General features: G+C 47.8%; 1 protein-coding gene across 1 annotated transcript in view; it reads left to right on the plus strand.

Annotated features, from left to right (window-relative positions):
* The window catches only part of galnt13 (UDP-N-acetyl-alpha-D-galactosamine:polypeptide N-acetylgalactosaminyltransferase 13), a 37,546-nt gene extending 26,635 nt beyond the window's left edge, over nucleotides 1-10,911 (plus strand). The window contains exons 10-12 of the mRNA XM_056580276.1: nucleotides 1,307-1,405; nucleotides 1,899-2,033; nucleotides 10,699-10,911. Coding sequence (XP_056436251.1) covers nucleotides 1,307-1,405; nucleotides 1,899-2,033; nucleotides 10,699-10,839 — 375 coding nt within the window. The 3' untranslated portion in view covers nucleotides 10,840-10,911. The remainder of the gene's footprint in view (nucleotides 1-1,306; nucleotides 1,406-1,898; nucleotides 2,034-10,698) is intronic.
* Nucleotides 10,912-12,193: the final 1,282 nt, after the last annotated feature.

The following is a 12,193-nucleotide window of genomic DNA, read 5'->3' on the forward strand; positions in this document are numbered from 1 at the left end:
AGCTGTAAGGTTGTGTGTGCGATGGAATAGAGGTGGAGGTGGAAAGGTCGTGGCTATTCTTGTTTCAAGGAAGAGAAAACATTAGTTTCTACAGTTATTGATTCATAGAAAAAATAAAAACGTTTGCTTAAATAGACATACAGCTAACGGAGCTGGACAGAGAGCTAAAATAGAGACCCTGACATAGGGCTCAAGATAGAGAGGCATAGAGACTGTAACATAGAGAGACGTATCCTCTAAGATAGAGGTTGATAGAGACCCTAACATAGATAGACATAGACTCTTCTAGAGATTCTAACATAGAGCGACTTAGAGACTATAATATAGTGTGTGTGTGTGTGTGTGTGTGTGTGTGTGTGTGTGTGTGTGTGTGTGTGTGTGTGTGTGTGTGTGTGTGTGTGTACAGCAGCTAAGACTCAGACTATTCCGCTGGGCTGTTAAACATTCGCTGCAATGAAACGCCGTCTGTTTCTTTTTCTCTCTCTCTCTCTCTCTCTCTCTCTCTCTCTCTCTCTCTCTCTCTCTCTCTCTCTCTCTCTCTCTCTCTCTCTCTCTCTCTCTCTCTCTCTCTCTCTCTCTCTCTCTCTCTCTCTCTCTCTCTCTCTCTCTCTCTCTCTCCCTCTCTCCCTCTCTCCCTCTCTCCCTCTCTCTATCTCAATCTCCATTCCCCCCAATCCGCATGAACAAACAAACAATTTTATCGTCTAACAGTTTGAGATACTAGAATTCAAGCTAAAACTAATTACAAATTCCGCTTTTCTATCGTGTTAGAGATAATTACTTCCAAGACTATTTTATACGACTGCACATTTATTGCACAGCTCAGTGGATCGCAACGTCATTAATTTGACAGTTTCTCCGATGGAGGGGTGCGGGCTCAGGCACCATGTGGTCACATAATTGTTCTTTTTAATCTTTAAACATAGCTTGTTCTTTTGGCAGCACCTATAATTTATTACAGGTGATTTCATTTCAAAACTTTTCTTTTTACTTTCAATAGAGAGCATACATTAATTCTAAAATTGTTTCCCAAATGTGTAACAACTAATACTTCTACTATAACTTTGTAAACTGCTAACATTTCTACCATTAATGTTTAAGAACTAACATCTCTACTTTTACTGTTATACTATTGGAAATACATGATAGGAAGTCGCTGCAATGAATCGTCATGTCACAGGCAGTAAATAAACAAACAGTCCACCATAACAGATAGAACGTCAGGCAGAGGTCACACAGAAGATCAATGGTTAACCTTGAAGGTCGTTCGATCGCACACCGCCTAACGACTCGTGTCCCCCCGTAGATCAGGAACGTGGAGACCAATCAGTGTGTGGACAACATGGGGAGGAAGGAGAACGAGAAGGTGGGCTTCTTCAACTGCCACGGCATGGGGGGCAACCAGGTGAGGACCTTGCACACACTGCTAGTTAGCCATGGTAACCTCTGGTAGGAGAACCTAGCGCATTCTGCTAGTTATTCATGGTAACCTTTGGTATGGGAGCCTAACACCCACTGTTAGTTATCCGGTTTAATGTTTTGTATGAGTGTCTAAACCACTTCTAGTTAGTCATGGTAACCTCTGGTAGGAGAGCCTAGTATGCTGCTAGTAAGCTATGGTAACCTCTGGTATGAACGCTAAAAGCACCGCTAGTTAGTCAGGTTAACGGTTGGAACAGAAGCCTTAAACACTGCTAGTTAGTCAGGTTATTGTTCGGTACGAGAAACTTGAGGCGTATATAATATGTATATAGCAACAACCAACAACCTTATGTGTGCAGTGGGCTCATATTGTGGCCTAAGCGTTCATCGTCTCTAAAGCGTACCTCCAGTACAGCGATGACCCCCCCATACCACCCGCTACTATTCCAGACGGTCCGCCCGTGTGTTCTCCGCAGGTGTTCTCGTACACGGCCGACAAGGAGATCCGTACGGACGACCTCTGCCTGGACGTGTCCCGTCTCAACGGCCCCGTCGTGATGCTGAAGTGCCATCACATGAAGGGCAACCAGATGTTTGAGTACGACACCGAGGTGAGCGCAGCGTGGCTGGTGGTTTTCGACCACATCTTACATCTTACATCTTACGGTTAGAGTTTCCGTGAGGTTCGGAGGTTCGGACCTTAAGCTCGGAGGAAAGTGCTTTGACCACTCTGTGGGTCGAAAAGTTTCGTGCGGGAGTAAAGCTACCGAGTCCTCTGAGTTCACGTCACAACAATGGCTGCCCATTTCATTGATGGACTAAAGTGAACTTGCAGCCAGCACTGAGAGGCGAATTTAACACCCATTCTAACATTTGCATTACGATAAATTATAGCTTATAAACATGACCGGATAAATTCTCGGCCATGTTCAACCATCGCAAGCGGTTCTAATAACTGATCCATCTGATTCAGCAAAGAAGCGCAAAGAGGTCCCTGCGGGCATCCATAATTGTTGTAGTTATGAAGTCTAGTCTCCAGAACAATCTTGTTTTATGGTTTTTATGTCCTAGCCTACGAACTTCCAAGGGGCGTTTCCTTAACACTCTTATTTCGGAAGATTTTTTACCTAAAGATACCTAAGAGCTTCCGAACCACCGAGCTGTTTTGAAGGCGGCATAACTCCATGTATGTGATGTGTGCGATAATATCTGAGACAAAACCGCTGACAGACCGAATGCGGTAATACCCACTCTGGCCACCAGATGGTGCCACATGTCAGTGATTGCGTTTTTTGTGTTTACAGTTGGCGCTGCTTTGTTGAACTGGGCATCAATTGTTTTTTTTGCTCTGATACAATCAGCATTTTCTTCTCTCATGTAGTACGTTGGCAAGTGGGAATATGATTTCGAGGTAAGATGGCGACATCCAATTTAAGATTACTCCTTCCCCTGAGATGGTTCTAGTGGTAAAGTAATGGGTTTGTCGTGTTGTTGTCTTCAACATCTCCCTGTGTTGAATATTGAACGTGGTTCCTTTAGTTGTTGTATAGTTATGGCCCTTAGAAAACATCGATGTTGTTTGGTCCTTGAGTGAGTGTGATGTAAGACAAATTATTTATTAATTGGCATAAACCGTACATGACCCAGTCTCAGTACTCAGTCTATTTTGTCACTCAACCGCGAAACTAAATGGGGGGAAATAACAGGATAGCACAGAATTAATAAGTGGGATGTTTTCAAAGTCAACGTGATAAAAGAGTGCAGCTCTCTTCGGGATTCAGCCGTCTTGGGAATTCCCCATTCCTCTATTTTTACCCACTCGGAGTGAACACAAAAATAGTCGTATTGACTCAAAACTCACAACGCATGAGGCTTCTCTGTGCATGGAGGAAGCCTGCTGGAACATTAACAATGCACGGCGCTCTGTTCATCACTTCTGGGAGGACCTCTTCAATAAAAGATGGATGATTAGGACGTCTGTGATTAAGATGTCTGGGAGAGTCGCAGGGAGAGTGTCGCGGGCGAGGGCACGGCCCGGAAAAAGCACAGGGTGCCACCCCGGAGTCTACGCGCGTTTCCCTTTTTTGTGTTCTGCACCCGAGAGTGATTTGAATAACGCCCAAACCTGAATGTGCGCGTCTGTCACACCTGTCAAACGATGAGGTGTTCTTCACACCGTCAAACGCTCCGGCTTTCCTGTTTGTGTGTGTGTGTGTGTGTGTGTGTGTGTGTGTGTCTGTGTGTGTATCTTGTGCGTGTCTGTGTCTGTGTACGTTTGCGCGCGTGTGTGTGCGTGCATGTCGTATGCGTCTGCTTTTGTGTGGCTGATACCCGCCTAGTACTGAGTAGCTACGGGGCCCCCCATTTACATTTCTCCGGGTCATGAGTTTCCGCCGCTTTCCTTGTTTCGCGTTCCCGCTGTGTGGATGGTCGGACGTGACAGGCGGGCGTGATGGACGGCGGCCCGTCCCCTATCGCCCACTCGCCGGCTCGACAAACCCCCGCTCGGCGCCGTTCATTACAAAAGCCGCTCCGAGGCCGCGCGGCAGATGTGTAGCGGCACTCGAATCTCTTATCGCTCTCGGCAGTGGAACCCTCACCTTCACTTTATCAGCAGCAGAAGTAATGTGTTTTGAGAAGGGAGAAAATGTACCAGAGCAACACTGCGATTGCAGTTTCCCTCCCTGGGAGAAAACAAACCACGCCAAGGTCTTTTAAAGACATACGACGTTGGAGATTTTGTCAAAGTCTGTTTCTTGCGGGGGGTGATTACCTCCTCCCCCCTAAAACGATGGGGATGACGTCAAGGCGGTGCAAGTCAACTTTATTCGTCTTGCACTTTTCATACACGAGGCGGACTCAAAGGGCCTTTGAGTATAGTCATACACACACCACTTTGTCCTAGTAGTAAGCCTCCCTTTCTAAATAGAAGATTCCCCTTCCTTCCACCCCCCCGCAAAAACCCCCACAAACCCTCCCATGGCTCAACCTCAAACCCCCTCACCTTCCGCATGTCTCCCCCCCCCCCCACCCCCCCCTCCGGCGGCTGTAGAGGCACACCTTCCAACACATCCCCAGCGGCTCCTGTCTGAGCGTCGGCCGCAGCCGGGGCCCCGTGGTGGAGCCCTGTAACGACAGCCCCCTTCAGACATGGGCCCTCCGCAACCTCACCCGCCTCGGGGTGTACCAACGGCTGGCCCTCAGCCCCGCGGACTACGTCCCCTAGGGGCCCCCGGTCGGGCCCCCGCACCAGGGCACCCCGGGGGACCCCCCCCCCCCCCTCCCGGGAGCAGGCGTCGGGAGCAGGTCAGTACCGTAGCACGCGGTCGCTAGCTGGGGATTAGCTCGCTAGTTTGTGGCGATTCTAGACTGAGTTTCTTGTGTTGTGTATTTGTTCGGTAGCGACTGAGCGGATGACTTTGTCCCATGTGACTCTCTGTGAATTCAGATGCAGGTCACCGCCGGTGAGTAGAGAGGAGTCAAGTGCCTTGCTCGGGGTGGGGGGGGTTGAACCCAACACCTTTCGGCCGGGGAATCGAACAAGCAAGCCACTACATGGTTGAGCCCGGCCTAGTGGACGGTTGTTGATTGATTATCGAGCCTTCGTGTCTCGATGTGTCGTCTGTAGGCTGAGATGCGCCGGGCTTGTTTTGATGGGCTGCCTCTGGCTATTAGTCAAAATGTTGATGCAAATAGTTTTCAAAGGCATTTAGGAGCTATTACCGGTGACCTTCTCAAAGTAAATGTAATAAGAGCGGGACCCAGACAGAGATAGAGAGAGAGAGGGAGAGATAGAGGGATACATTGAGAGAGAGAGATACAGCAGGATGGAGAGAGAGAGAGAGAGAGAGAGAGAGAGAGAGAGGGAGAGAGATACAGCAGGAGGGAGAGAGAGAGAGAGAGAGAGCGAGAGGGAGAGAGGTACAGCGGGGGGGAGAAGAGAGAGAGAGGGGGGGGAGAGAGAGATACAGTGAGAGAGAGTGAGATACAGCGGGAGAGAGAAAAACAAGGATAAACAGAGGGAGTGAAAAGGAGAGAGAGAGAGAGAGAGAGAGAGAGAGAGAGAGAGAGAGAGAGAGAGAGAGAGAGAGAGAGAGAGAGAGAGAGAGAGAGAGAGAGAGAGAGAGAGAGAGAGAGAGAGAGAGAGAGAAACAGAGATACAGAGCTAGTGAGAGAAAGAGGGGAACGGGGAGGGGGAGGGGGCCATTAGAGACGCGGCCGTCAGTGTGGCGCTCCTAGCGTGAGCGGCTATCTCCGAGACCTTTAGCTAGCCTTCATGCCGAATCAGATCTCGTTTGACATTCATTTCCTTAAATAAATATTTTTCTTGGAACGCCAGGAACCACACCGCTCGTCCTCCAGACAGGCTCCGCATCGGTCACCGCAGCCAAGGAACGGTGGCGGTCGGGTTTATTTTTAGCCGAGTAGGCGCGCGGCGGCGGCGGCGGGCAGATTGAACCGAGGCCCACCATTGTTTATGAGTCCTTTTGAAGTGATCCTTCATGTGGCGGCCGGCTCTCGTCCCGGCGTCCTAACCCCTCTACGGCGGGGCGACCGTGGCCCTGAAGCAGCTGGGTACAGCTGCACCGACCAGGTGCTGTGGTCAACGCAGCGAATTCAATTATAAAGCTGCTCCCCCCCCCCCCCCCCCCCCCCCCCCCCCACTCTAACCCTAACCCTGTCCTGCACACTGCCAATCCGGACCCTTTTTCTTCTCTCCCGGCCAACTTTTCAACACGCGAGTTTGCTCCACGTTTTCTTGTTAGTCTGCTTGTCTGGGTTGGTGTTCCTCTTGCCGCTTTCGCACCGAAGAAAGAATGAATGTGAGGGATGTTTGGTTGGGTAGTTATGACGAAGACGGAACGCTCCGTTCACTTGCATGGACATGGACTCATCTGGCTGCGTTGGCGCGTTGACGCGTTGAACCACCACACAATGATCAAGCGTCAGGTTAGGCGCGCAGAAGAACCCTCGCGCCAGTTTCAAACACAACAACAACAATTTCGTCTTCGATTCAATCCGTGTATGGTTCGTTCTTTGAATATTCCGATTTAAAACAAAATCAGAAAAAAATAAAAAAGAACCATACACGGATTCACGTCCATTGTTTACTTTGGTGTTTTAAAAAATGCCGGTCTTCGTTGGTCTTCCTGTTTATGAAGGTACGGATAACTCCGCCCCCTGCCCCCGGCGTAAAAGCGGTTCTAGTTCTAGCCCAGCTCTAAAGCGGGGCCAGAGTTGAACCGGTTTTTAGGGGCCGGAGCCGGTTCTTTGGCGGTGTGAAACCAAAGCCCTGGCCCTAGCTCCAAACTGGCCCGGAACCGGCCCCGATTTTGCGGCGGTGTGAAAGGGGCATGAGAAGACCGCTTGGTTCTACAGACGATTCCCGGGTCTGTGTATTCTCCGAAGTGCTGAGGAGTTCAGCCTCACTGTAGCATGTCACCCATTTTCCCTTCTGGGTGGGGTGGGGGGGGCAGGGGTAGGGGGGGGGCAAGACAGGGTAAATTGGCTGAGCAGCCTCTGAGACCGCTGGAGCGTGTTAGAGTCACCACAGAGAGGTAACCTGCTGTTAGTTGGCCTGGTTCATCCCTCTTCGTCCTCTCTCTCTCTCTCTCTCTCTCTCTCTCTCTCTCTCTCTCTCTCTCTCTCTCTCTCTCTCTCTCTCTCTCTCTCTCTCTCTCTCTCTCTCTCTCTCTCTCTCTCTCTCTCTCTCTCTCTCTCTCTCTCTCTCTCTCTCTCTCTCTCTCTCTCCCCCGCCTCCTGTCTCTTGCTGGACCTTCAGCTATAGCCAGGCGCTACAAGACCCATCATACACAAGGGCTCTATTAGGAGCCCCCCCCCCCACACACACATACACAAAGTGGTCCCCAAGCACAAACACCCCTCCCCCAGTGGTGTGTCATGGATTTTGTTCGTTATGTTGGAGGAGCAAGCCTGCTGCTGCTGCTGCTGCTGCCTGGTAACGGAGACGATAAATGTTCTCCACCCAGCGAAGATGGAGGTTCAAGCCATGCTCATTTAATTAGCTGGTCTAAGCTGCACACACACACACACACACACACACACACACACACACACACACACACACACACACACACACACACACACACACACACACACACACACACACACACACACACACACAGGCACAAACACACAAACACATATATACATACATACGTGCACATACACACACACACAGACACACACATACAGGCAAAAACACACAAACACACACATACATACATACATACGTGCACATACACACACACCAACACACACACACGTACGTGCACGCCGCTCCTCTGACACCGGCTGCTCTGCCGGAAGGCTGAGGCGAGAGTTTTCGCAGCCTCAGAGGACCCATGAAATAATTATGAGCGCTACGACAAGGGCTCCACGTTTCTAATATTTTCATTAAATATAAAGGGGCTCTTCTTCCTGCTCCGGTTATAGCTTTCTGTGGAGTAAGTCGGACACGCTTGTGAATGGAGGCTAGCATCACGCTAATTGCCACTGTGTGTGTTTATGATTTATACATGTGGCCTAGTTCTGCACACGGGAAGCTGTGTTATGTTTCGGTCGTTGTTGAATCTGAATGGAACTGCGCACGGTTAATATTGACAACGCTGCTGTACACACTTGTGTTTACCGTGGCAGGATAGCCGTATACAATGTCATCCATGTTTTCCTATTTCTTCCTGTTTATTTGTGTGTCTGTAAGTGTAGCAGGAATTCAAAATGGGGCTGAATATTGTGAAACAGGGTTGAGGAGCCGGACAATAAGGGCAGCTGTGTCGGGCAGTAGGTTTACGGCCGGCTCTGATTTCAATGTAATGGCCGGCCACCTGCGATGCTGCTTTGTGTCAATAACTCAGTGTGTGCGTGGGGTGTGTTGGTGCGTGCGTGGGTGCGTACCTGGTCTTTGTGTATCGTGGAAGAATAAACATCAGGTAATTGGAATTTATTGCCTGACTGATATTGGTTCTCGGTTTTGTGCACTTCAGCTCGGATTTCTGCTTGCTGTCAAAAACGCACACAGCGCAGTCGCTTTTCAAATGAGGGATTGCGGCACAACGCTAAACACGGGAAGAATTACCCTCACAGACATTACGGTTAGGACTCGGGTCCGCAGTGAATTATTACAATTATTAATTTCACATTTGATTAACTCGACGCATAGCCCCACGGCTCAGTGACTCAGTATTAGCTTGTGTTATTTCACAACGTTGCGTTGTTTACTTAACAACTCATTTACATTGAATTAATCTTCATTTATGATGTAAACTGTGATGTGTTGGCTGTATCGCTGTCCTGTCTGCATTCATGTGTGCTGATTTGTTTCCGTTTCTGTAGGAACCGTAGCATTGTTGGCTGCGTTTATAGAAAAGGGTATACCGGGTTATCGTCTCTTTGTAGGACGGTAAACCAGGCTGAATCGAATCTGACGTAGAATGTGTTGTGCGCTCCACGTCATAAATTCCAAACGAAATCTAAAATGTCGCTTTATTCTGAATCTCTACATTTTAAGAATGTACATAAAATATCGATTTTTTTTTTATGACCGTTGATTAGTGTTGCAATAAAATAGAACGTTTCTTTGAAATAAAATATGTTTCAGTTCAATTTGTTTTCCCCTATCTGTGTATTTATCACTTCCATAAAGGAAAAGCTTACAGATTTTTCAACAACAGCCCTAATTTTCCGATAATTCTGAGTCTAAGGGACAAAAAAATATTAAATTGGTTAGATAGAACGGGAATGCTGCAGCCGTAATCCGTGAAAACTGGCTGCAACGTAATCCTTTGGGACAATGTAATCCAACAACATTTTATCCCTTTTTCATGGATTATGGCGGAAAATCGCTCAATACCGGACCAATCAAAAAATGTGTTGTCCGCATTAGACCCAGAATGATCAGAACAGAGTCCAGGTTTTCCTTTTTCCTGAAGTTTCCCCTTTGAAAGTTTGTCACAACACAAACACAACGAAAGCTTTTCATTGGCTGTTGACGACCTCGACCTTTCCCACAGAGCCAGTCTCGTTTACATGATCTCTATCGGGAGGTGATAATCCCTTCCTCGTTCTGCTCCTGGCCAATAATCGAACTGCTGTGCTCTATCGGTACCGCCATCTTAATCTCCGGTCGCGGAAGGGCCCGGAAAGCCCCGATGTCCTCCAAACGCCGGTGCGTATCAGGAGGGAACTCCTGAACCCCGGCCCGGGGGGGTGCGACAACACACACGGAGACAAACACAACGGCTCCTGATGCTGCTGTATGGCGCTGTTCCTGCGCGAGGGGTGGGAGGTGCATTATGTCATCAACCGCCACGTACTCGGTGGTCTGTAGTTCATCACAGACGACGACAACACAGAGACATCCATTTTTAATTTTTTTTGGAATCTTTCAACGTCTTTCAGGATTTTAAATTTGGATGAAAAAGGTAGAAGAAAGATTTAAAAATAGTCAAATAAGTGCAGCAGGTTATAACATCCTCGTCATTTAGTTAAAATTGAATCCCAAGGTATTTACAATTGATATAAAATGTGTCTGACCAGTGGTATGGCCCATCAGACTTGGAGGCTCCATTATTCAGACTGAGCAGGATCACTGGATTTCTAGCTCCAGGTTTTACCCCAACCTTGTTTGTTTTCACCAATACAAGCCGGTTCAAATTCAGAAAGTTTCCATTTGAAGAAAAAGCATTAATTCAGTTAGTTTTAAAAGGGATGACATAAAGATATATCCAGTAAAATAAAAAGCTGGGGTCTTAATACTTTTTTCACTTGTATCTTTCAGTCTATATTTGTGGGAAAAAGGGAATTAAAAATAATTGATTGGAGGTTTGCATGTGGTAATGCCTTCTTCTGGTGTAATAGAGAAATTGATCTCAGGGCTTTGTTTCTGTGAGAGGAGAGGAAAACAATTTTTGTGTTCATTTTACTGTGTGTGTGTGTGTGTGTGTGTATTTGTTTTTGTGTCAATCGATTAATCACACACACCTCCACACTGATGGATTAAACACGCACCCACACCGACATGTGTGAGGTGTTTGTGTTTAATAACTCTATGGATTAGAAGAAAATGTATCCACGTGTGTGCGTGTGCATGTGTGCGCGTGCATCCGTTCTTGCCCTTGGGTGTGAGGTTATGAATGGACCTACGTATTTTTTTCAACACTTAAATGCTGTTTGTGGAAACCTTAGTCCTGTATTTGTGTGTGAGAACATGACCTATCTCTCTCTCTCTCTCTCTCTCTCTCTGTGTGTTCCCAGCGGCTAACGCTGCTCCACGTGAACAGTAACCAGTGTCTGGACATGCCAACGGAGGACGACAAGATGGTGCCTACTCTGAGGGACTGCAGCTCCAGCCGCTCACAGCAATGGCTTCTCCGCAACATGACCCTGAGCGTCTGAGGACCCCCCCTCTCGCTCTGACTCTCACTCTCCCTGTAGCTCGCTCTCTCTCTCTCTCTCTCTCTGGGTCTCTGTACACTCTCTCTCTTTCTGTCTCTGTGTTCTCTCTCTTGTCAGTCACCCTCTCTCTCTCTCTCTCTCTCTCTCTCTCTCTCTCTCTCTCTCTCTCTCATTAATCTCTCTCTCTCTCTCTCTCTCTCTCTCTCTCTCTCTCTCTCTCTCTCTCTCTCTCTCTCTCTCTCTCTTTCTCTCCATCTCAATCTCTTTCCCTGTTAATGTGTGTGATTGTGTGTGTGTATGCATGTGACACACACACACGCACACTGTCCCTCTCCTTCCCCCCCCTCTCTCTATCTCTGTGTGTCCTTCAAGCCGTATGTGCGATGTGAAGGTGAACCCGTTCAGATGATCAGAGAGCCTAGTGTTTGGTGAGTAGAGTTCTGTGTGTGACGAAACCACGACACAGGGGTGCACTTCTGCTGCTAAACGTGTCTGAACCGCGGCACACTCCGAGACACGTTGAACATTTCATTTGAGATAACATAACTCTGTTCATCTCAGATGAGTATTACGAGTCTGGGTGTGTAACACGCGGTGCGATCTGTACAGTTCCATTTAGTACTGCGACGGAGAAGTATTGGGGAGTTTTATGAAATAATGTTGCTCCTCCCTCTTCCAACATCTATACGATAGAAGACGTTGACTAATAAGGGAGTTGTTTTAAAGTGTAGGGACAAAAAAACGCAAGGGAAACCATCTCTGTCATCCATAGAACATGCAATGCAGCTGGAAAAAAAATGGCTGCTATAAACATCTGGCTTGTTTAAAAAAGAAAAAAGAAGAAGAAAAAAACGACAGCATGGTCACCTGGGGAGGTGTGGGACAGATGTGAACCACAGCATTCACTCTGAACCGGTCTTCCCGTCCCGATCGTACGATAGCATACATATGCCTTAAAATACCAGATGAACTTGGGTAGCAGTGTGTCCGATAGGAAGGTAGCGAGCACTCTGACGCGGTCAGGGAGTCCGTAGAACTGAATGTAAAACAGGGGCGACATGAGCACGATTCTCACTGCACTGTGGCGCTTTCTCATGAGGTCTTAGCGCTGCTCTCTCCACAGGGGTCGCGTTCCCCTTCATCCCTTTGTCTCTATTCATGTCTTTTCTAATGTTTTAATATGTTGCCTGATTTTTGACCGTGTTACGGTCAGAAATGATTTGCTATAAATGATGACGCTGATGATGATGATGATGATGATGATGATGATGATCTAGAGGCCAACCGAGTAGTTGCGTGTTACTTTAGCATGTTGGTTCAACTGAATTGTTATGATGTAAGAAGGGAGAATGTG

The sequence above is a fragment of the Gadus chalcogrammus genome, chromosome 20 (assembly GCF_026213295.1).
Source record: "Gadus chalcogrammus isolate NIFS_2021 chromosome 20, NIFS_Gcha_1.0, whole genome shotgun sequence".
Classification (NCBI taxonomy): domain Eukaryota; kingdom Metazoa; phylum Chordata; class Actinopteri; order Gadiformes; family Gadidae; genus Gadus; species Gadus chalcogrammus.